Source organism: Poecilia formosa, unplaced genomic scaffold, assembly GCF_000485575.1.
Source record: "Poecilia formosa unplaced genomic scaffold, Poecilia_formosa-5.1.2 Scaffold17, whole genome shotgun sequence".
Classification (NCBI taxonomy): Eukaryota; Metazoa; Chordata; class Actinopteri; order Cyprinodontiformes; family Poeciliidae; genus Poecilia; species Poecilia formosa.
In genome coordinates this window covers 2887634-2896699 of record NW_006799956.1, presented here as the reverse complement: position 1 = coordinate 2896699, position 9066 = coordinate 2887634, and the positions used below count along the sequence as shown (strand labels likewise).

The window sequence follows — 9066 nt, the reverse complement described above, 5'->3', positions numbered from 1 at the left end:
ATCACTGATGATGTTTTTCCTTCCTGAGATAGTGTCAACACACACTTGTATAGTCTGACACTACTGCTTTGTTCATAGTGATGAATAATTAACCAAGTTCAGTGTCTGGTTGCCACTTTCCCTGTTAAACACCAAGGATGCAGGTTTCCCATGACAGGCTCGACAGCCACAGAAGCTTAATTTATTTATTTTTTCTTGACAGAATAACTGTAGAGTTTTGTTTTTCCACCTCCCATAACATTTAGGCCAGAAACATTTGGTCTTATCTGATTGGGGCACCTGCTTCCACAAGTCTGCTGTACTTCTCAAATTGGTTGTAGTTAACTTTAAGTGAGATGAGATTGCCTCTTTAACCCTTTACAATATATATTTACTGTCACCTTGAAAATGCTTACACGTAAACCAATGGATCCATGTGGACGTCGGTGTCCTCGTGGCAGTTAAAGGGTTAAAAAGGTCCACACAGATAGGTAGCATTTATGTAATTTATTACCCTCTTATTATAATAGTTTTTATTCCACAGCCCAACACAGCAAACATGTAACTTTTATTTACACCCCAACATGCCGTTCAGAACTGACTAATAATCCATAACAATAATCTGTTATGGTTACAGAAAGATTTTGATCAGAGAAAAACATACAGCTAATTGTTTATACTCTTGACAACAGAGTCTACACATCCTCCCATAGGGAAAACTCAGGAATTACTCTCATATCTAAGGTTTAATGCCCAGGAGTCTCTTTGAAACACACTCAAAACTGATTTTTTTTTCTTTTCTTTTCTTTTTTTACAATGTGATTAATTTCTTTACTTGTTTTTAATGGGTTCTCTCTCTCTTTGACAACACAGCCAAATCACTGATATCAAGTAAAGCAAGAAACAAGCAAGGAAATCGTAATGATACGCCACAACTGTGAACACAACCATCAAGGAGGCATACAGCAATGTCTTGGAGACCTTGTCGCAAGAAAATAAGTCTTTCTGCCTCCACTCAGTTCGGTGTACGATCTCCTGTGTATTGGCTCTGGCTTCAGGAGCTGTTTTCACGTCCTCATTAGTCTCCAGAGGGTTGCTGTGCTGCTGTTCTTCGTCCAGAGCTTCACTGATGGACGGCATGGATGTTGACGGCACTTTGCCTCGGCTTATGGAGGGCCTCTTGCGTGCTGTGAACCCCGCCTCTCTGATTTTGTCCGTGTGGACCTGTGGTGCCCTCAGGCAGTGCACGTACAACCGCAGCTCTTCGTCTGAGTCCGACTCTGCCGAAGCGCTGTCAGGTTCCTCCGCTGAATCGCACATACCGCCCTTGGAAGAAAGGTGCTTGGTGTCCGTGTTTGATTGGTCATCCTTCTTGCTTTGAACCTCCTCCTCCTCCTCATCGGACCGAAGGGTGTCCGTCTGGATGGACGCAAATTGTCTCTCATTTGAACAGTTCTTCACTGTTCTGCTCACTAGAGTAGATAAATTGTCTTCAACCTTGTTTTGTGTAATGTCTGACCCTACTTTAAAAGACCCTGGTTCATCCTTGTTGTTTTGCATTGTAATGTCTGAGTCTGCATCTGTTAATACAAGCTCTTCTGCTTCACTAACTGGGATTATTATATCCTTCTTCAGGTCTGTTTCCATCTTTCCCTCTTCCTCTTTGAGCCTTGCTTTTTCCATACTCATCCATTGTCTCTCTGCCTCATTCTGCTGCTCTGCTACTTCTTGCCCTTCTGTTTTGTCTACTTCCGTACTTTCTGTTCCATCTGTCTTTATGGCCTTAGCCTGCTTGAATTCCTTTTCGAAGCCTGCCTCACTTTCTAACATCACAGCAATGTGTACCTTGACCTCTGTCGTTTCCTCTACTTTCCCCTCTGTTTCATTGGTCTCTGTCTTTAAATGTAGCAGCTCCCTTTCTTCTTCATTTGATAAAACACAGTTTTCCTCCTCTTCAACCATCTTTTCCCAGTTTTTCTCCTCTACAATGTTTATTAACAGGAAATCCTCATCTTGTTTTAAGAAAGAGGAGTCCATTTCACATTGCCCAGTCTCTTCCACATTTTGATGATTGTGTCTTCCAGACATATCGGCATGGCATTCATTGTTACTTCTATCGTCATTTATGATGGATTGAGTGACTTCACACATTTCCTTGATCTCACCAGTGCTGCTTTCATTACCTTCAGCTTTTGTTTCTTTTGCATCTTCTTGAGTTTCCGAAGATGCAGCTAGAGATGTAAGATTTGTTCTCTCTGGTTCACAAAGATAGACAAGACTATTCAGGCAACCTTTGCTGTCTGTCAGGTTGGTATTCAATTCATCGAATATCTGTAGAAGTTTATCTTTCACCAAAGCAGTTTTCCTACTTTCATTTTCCTTGCTGACCTCTGCGCTCTCACAATTCTTCTCTTGAACACCGTTGACCAGAAGGTCGACCCCTTCGTCTATGTGCTCTAGCATAAACCAAAAATCTTTGAGATCCTCTTCACTTTCATCCTTTGCGAGTATTTCCTCTACCTTTGCTGAACTGAGGGAAGAATTTTGCTCTGTTGACTGACACTGTGGTGCTGAATAGGCCAACATTTCCTCTTGTGCTTCTGTCTGGGAGTGGACACTCTCAAACGGCACATTGTCTTCCACAGGACATTGTTGACACAAAGACTGGTTAGATTTCTTTTCCATCTCAGTTGGATTCTCCACAATGTCCAAATGCTTTGGGATCTCATTTGAGGGCTTTTTTTCTTCCGAGGTTGGACCGACCAGTTTGACAGACAAGCTTTCGTCACTTGATCCCTGACAGCTGGTCAGATCTCCCTGCACTTTGCCCATGTTACTTCTGGTGCTAACTGGAACAATGCCACAGATCTGTGTGGGTTCAGAGGGAAGGCTGAAGACTCCAGTATTTACAGGGTTTTCAGCTGAGACCCTCTGAAATGCCTGGCGGTACAGTGGAGCAACCACTGTGCCGAATGTGAAACTGTCGCTCTGGCTAATAATGGTTTCGCTCCCAGCTGTTGCTGAGTTGTTAGTGCGCGCTAAACTCACGTCTCCATCCTGATTTGTGGTGACAAACTTGCTGATATTTTGCTGTTCTTCAAGTGCGGGCTCACCGTCTGAATCCAGGGGGTTGTTTGAGACATCTGGAGCACTCTTGCCTTGCGCTAATACAGCCAGGTCAGATTTCGCTTGCTTGGTGGATGTCTGGTCATGTGCTTCTTCAAGGGCCTCAAAAACAAACTGAGGACATTCTGTCTCAACTTGTCCCTCATTAAACGGCTGCGAACAGACAACATTGTCTCCTGGGGTTTCTTCGCGAGTTACTTGCTTTGTTTCTGGAGGGGTTTCGTCTTTGCCAGCGTCATTCGGTCCTCCATCTCTCTTTGTGTAGTAGTCCCTCAGCCTGGTCATCCGAGATGCTTGTCTTTGCCTTCTTCTGCTGCTGTTCTGTTTGTTCTCCATCTGTCCGTCAACAGGGAGGATAGATTCATTTTAGCGCCAGCTCACACATACTTACAGTAACTTGTACATCTGGCGTGAACATTTCTACATTTGTCACATTGTAACCATGAATTTCAGTATATTTCATATGGAATTTGTTCGATACATCAGTACAAAGTAAAGCATAATTGTTAAGTTGAAAGAAGATTTTGCAGATACAATCTGAAAAGTGTATTTTGCTTTCCTAGTTAACCTACTGTATTCGGCTCCCTTTAAATAAAATCCATTGTAACCAAATATCTTTAAAACATTGTTAAATTAGTTAACGCTATAAGACTTAAGTTTCAAATGTTCACCTGGATATTTTTGCTTATTTAAATTGTACGCAGTTCTTTAAATGTCCTATGAGTGAATATATATTTGCTCATCTATCCATAACAACTGGAACTTTCAATATCTAGCCAATTATTTTTGCAGTTTACCGTATATTAAAATAGTGACCCTGAGATTAATTTCCCTCCCTGCTACGTCGGGGTTGAAATTACCGTAATAACCCGAGATTGGCTGGAAAGCGCAAGGTCTCCCCTTTTAGAAACTGTTGGAATTTTTCAGACAGTGCTACGTGTGGCGATATTACGGTACTGCAAATTTGGCTGGATCGTTGCCAAAACATAACATTTTGTCCTCCAACCATGTGTGGCAGAAAATCATCTCCTTTAACACACCCACAGAAGATCATGAAGTTGGGAGCATCACATTGTGCTGATGCTTTTTGTCTGTCAGTACAGGAAAGACTACTCGGCGTGGTGGTTATCACATAAGTTCAAGTTTTGATTTCAACAGGAAAAAGGTTGGCATTGTTTCTAACCAGTCAGTTTACAGTAAAAAAAATAAAAATAAAATCAAGAAGAGTTGGCATTTATTGTTACATGTTGTAGTGAAATGTTTGAGCTAAGTGACAAGTTATTAGCTGTGAGAAAATGAGAAACGGATGAAGTGCAAACAGCAGGTACAAAGTGTCCCGATGTGCGTTATGTTACGCCCGTGGCACTCAAGATGGTGTCACGTGACATTCCCACAGAAAGAGCAACCGGGGTCAGGTTAAGTTCTCTGTTCCTCATGTGCTCCCTTTCCTTCCTAAAAATACCTCAGAGGTTTAAAGATGTATTTGCTTTTAGACTGTGCAAAATTCCAAATATATATAAAAGAAAATGTGACACTGACCAGAAGTTTCTGTCCCTCGCGGGTCGAAGTTGTTGATTGTCCTTCAGAGGTTTTCATAGTTCCCACCTCCGGTCCCCGGACAGACTCATCTGGAGAACAGAGACATTTTGTTCAAACATTTTGGTCCCACATTGAGGACTTTGTCCTTATTTCACTCTCAGCAAAGTAAAAAAACAAACAAAAAAAACCAAGAAACAATCACCTGTTGACATATTTTCCTGAGATGAAGCTGGCTGTGATGAAATGTTTTCCACAGTGGAGACACTCTGACTGCGAATCAATCAAATTTAAACCAGGTCACACTCAGTTTGGGTCTTTCCTTCTGCTTCATGTTCTTTTGTATTGAAAATATCACCAATCAACACAATGGGAAGACACGAGGAGACTTTATGTAATGTTATCATTGTCTATTCATTTTATGGGGAGGGTATTTTTATTATTTGTGTCAAACCTGGGGGAAATATTGAGCCGAAACCATTCCTAACCAAGGAATTCTACATTGTGGAGATTGATGACTCTTTTTCAAGCCAGTCACACTAACAAAAATACTCACTAAAACAACACCAGTTTGGATTAAAATGGCTTGGTTACTCATCCTCAACTTCTAAAAGTGAAAAAAAATGACCAAGAGTGTGCAGTTAGAGGGATTAAATAAGGTTAATTACATTCAAAGTTGAACTTGTGCTGCTCTTAGTGAAAACCTAACCAACGAACCAAGCATATCCCTTACCTGACGGTCTTCAGGCAGCTTTTCTTGTTCGCATTTTCCCTCTTTGGTTTCTCTGTCCCCCCTTTCATGCCGCGCTGGCAGGACAGCACGTAGTTTCTGTTGTTATTGTTAGCCCAGAATGTCCCCACGGGAGTTTCATACCGCAGACAAAAGTCGACCCTGACTCCCTGATCCCCGAAAGGTGGCCCCAAGGTAAGCTTAAACGAGAAGCTGTCCATCACTCCATCGCTGGAGCCGGGGACATACTCTGCCAGAAGGTCAAAGTGGGTGGCCCACCTGTCCAAAGAGGTTCTTACATAGACAGACTTGTTGTAGGAGATGTTGAGAACGCGGACCACTCCTTTTAGTATCGTGGTCCCTGGAAGTAACCCGATTGCTTCCAGTTCTACTTTCTGACTCAACACTTTGGCAAGCACCTCTTCGGAAGGCAGTGGAAGGGAGAAAGTTAAAGGCGAGAGGTGGTATTCCACTGAATCTTTACCCTCGACAACTACGGAGTTGCTTCCCTGTAGTTTGGGTAGGTCCCACGTGTCAAACTCCTTCACTTGCACCAGGCTGAGGCCTTTGGCATCGGCGAACGACACCCTCCGGGAGCTGCAGTAAGGAGGTTCTGGATCTGAGTCCTCGTCCGAGAACGAGCTCCTTCTGGATGGGATGGGAGAGGATTTAGGTCTGAAACCGACAACTAAATCACCCTCATCTTCGTCTGGGTCCAAGCCGGCAAGGCCCGGGATTGCGAGGTAGTTACAGGCCTCGGAAGGTCTTAGCCGCCCTGCAAACTCCATGAAGCTCCACAGTGAGTGTCAGCAGGAAACTGCAATGTTGCTCCTTCTGCCAGCTGACATTCGACATGCTCTGACTTAACAGACAGAGTCCAGTTACAGATGACATTGTTGCTAGGGCCAACACTATTAATAGGCCAGAAGGGACATAAAATATGTACAGTAGTCTTAAGCCCAAAAGTTGGATCTGATGTCTGCTTCTTTCTTTCATCCTAAGGGAATTAACAAATATAAACTACTTTTAGTCTTTTTTTTTTATAAAACATCACCAGTGACTAAAGTTTGAGGGATTTTTTTTTCTTATGTAACCACTGTAATTGCTCCCAGTTGAGTTAAACGATAGCGCGGGAATTACCACATCAGCTATTTCAGTGTTGTTGTTGCCCCAGTGGGACACAAGACGTTTAGGGCTATGGAAACAATAATTTCAGACGGTATACTCCTTAAAAAAGCTTCTTTTTTTTCTCTAATTTTAATCCAATATTAATATTACTCTTAGCCTCTCCACTTTCACAGAGAGGACAGAGTTTCTGACATCGTGTCGGCAGCTTGAAGGTGAAATTCTGACATAGAGAGGCAGAGATTTTCACCGTTCAATATAGCTGTCATGTAAATAGGACACAGTGGTAGTTACGGTAACAATGTATCTCCCTCTGAGCATGTGCATGTCATTTAATCAGTCACCACACATTACTCTACAACCCCAGTCATTGAACAAGATACTGCAGTCTGCTTGCATAAAGTGCAGTTACATCATGCGCAAGGTGCAGTGTAGTTTTAAAGGGGGATTTATTTACTTTATTATCCATACATTTTCTCTGGTCCCATGTGAAAAAATATTTGCTCCCTAAACCTAATAAGTGGTTGTGCCACGCTTGGTGGGTTTGAGATAAAAGTCAAGAAGTTACTTTGCATCACTATGGAGGCGTTCTGGACCACTCTTGTTTGCAGACGTGTTCATTCATTCAGCCCAAGCATCAACAACCTGTTTCTGGTGATGCAATGCCATCTCAGTTTGGATTGAAGTCCAAACGTCATCTCTGTCAGGAAGTCCCAGTGGCAAGTTCAGGATCATTGTTCATCTTGAATGACCCAAGTGTGCTTGAACTGAGAGTCACAAACTTTTGGGTGTGTACATTCATTTTGATAATATTAATGTAGCATAAATTATTGTGGAGTAATGGATCATAACGTAAAGTAACATAACGTAAAGTAACAACGTAAAGCAAAGCAAAGCAACATAAAGTAACGTAACATGAAGTAATAACGTGAAGTAGCATGAAGTAACGTGAAGTAACGTAAAGTAATGTAACATAATGTAAAGTAACGTAAAGTAAGGCAACGTGAAGTTACGTATTGTAAACTAACGTAACATAAAGTGGCGTAACGTAAAGTGGCGTAACGTAAAGTGGCGTAACGTAAAGTGGCGTAACGTAAAGTGGCGTAACGTAAAGTGGCGTAACTTAACATTAAGTAACAAAATGCAAAGTAACAAAGTAAAGTAACATAAGGTAACGAAGTAATAATGTAACGTGACCTAACAGAATGTAATGGAAAAAAGCATGGAGTAAAGTAACTTAATCTAAAATAATGTAAAGCAATCCAGTGTAATGTAACATGGTGTATAGTAAAGTAAAGCAACTTAAGATAACATAGTGCAAAGTAAAGCATTGTAAAATAATGTTAAGTAGTGTAAGGTTAAGTAATGTAAAGTATGGCAATAAAAGGTAAAGTAACATATAATAGAGTAAAGGTAACTTTCCTGAAGTTCCTTGTTTTTATTCGCTCAAATTTAAAGGGAGGTCCAGATGCACGCTAAAACCAAAAGTTATTTAAAAGTTTAGATCTGTGAGAACAAAAAAGACATAAAATGAATAATTAAATCCCTCCGTTTATATTTGCTGGTGCCACTGCAGACAGACCCCAAGTTATTAAAGGTATAAAGATATACCGTCTTCCATTTATCCACAATCTAAAACTAAACTATGGAGGTATGTTTGGTGCAAAACTATTTGTGCCTTGTAAATGTGAACTTGAACCCTTATTTAGTCTTCGTAGATGTACTTGATGTGCCGGTTCAAACGAGAGCAGTCACAGTTGTAAAAAGGCCTTTGATAACACTTTGACAGCTGTGTTTTTATGGAGCTCTTCTTTTGTTTTTATTTCTTTCCTTCTTTCTTTCTTTCTTTCTTTCTTACTTTCTTTCTTTCTTTCTTTCTTTCTTTCTTTCTTTCTTTGCATAGTTTCCAAAAAATGCAGCTGAACAAAGTAATAAACAGCCCTACTGGTCCGCACTAAAAGGCTGATCATTCCCAGAAAAATCGGGGGGGCGGGGGGAGGACACGTTATTATTTGCAAACAAGTTTTATTAGTGCAGGTCAAACAGCTGCAATGAGTAAAAATCATAACAATGTAAACAGGCTGTTTCAATTCGATTCCCTTGCATCGGCTTGGATCGAATGTCGGGGGATGCTGAGCCGAGGAGGCAGAATCATTTTTCTCATCTGGTTGCACGTCTCCTGTCCTCGCTGCTGCCGCGGTGTTCGGTGAGCGATGCAGTGACTCCTCCCCACCTCAGGTAGACTCCCCAACTCCACCAGATGTCTCCTTCCCTCAGTCCAAACCTGCATCGCTTGGAGTCACCGTCTCTGTCTGGCTCAAGCAGTAACGGTACGTAGCTTTTGTTTAATGTTTAATACTTTAAAAAAAGAAGAAAAAGAAAGTTCAGAAGTTTTGTTCAGCATTGATTTAAATGAGTAAGTTGTTACTGGAAATGACAAGCAGTTTGCCTCAGCTCTTATGCATGTGGAAGAAAGAGAAACAGAAACATCTGTAGGAGTTTATCACCTTCATGCATGAAAGATGTGAATCGATTCCTGACACTGTGTGGACTTATTGGTAAAAAGGTCA

General features: G+C 41.5%; 1 protein-coding gene across 1 annotated transcript; it reads right to left on the bottom strand.

The window, feature by feature from the left end:
• Window positions 1-471: 471 nt before the first annotated feature.
• Window positions 472-8825, bottom strand: LOC103134498 (uncharacterized). Its single transcript, XM_007546766.2, has 5 exons — window positions 8606-8825; window positions 5375-6170; window positions 4847-4914; window positions 4645-4733; window positions 472-3441 (listed from the first exon to the last, which is right to left on the bottom strand). Exons 1-5 carry the CDS (start codon window positions 8784-8786, stop codon window positions 811-813), a joined length of 3765 nt encoding a protein of 1254 aa, XP_007546828.2. The 5' UTR covers window positions 8787-8825; the 3' UTR covers window positions 472-810.
• Window positions 8826-9066: the final 241 nt, after the last annotated feature.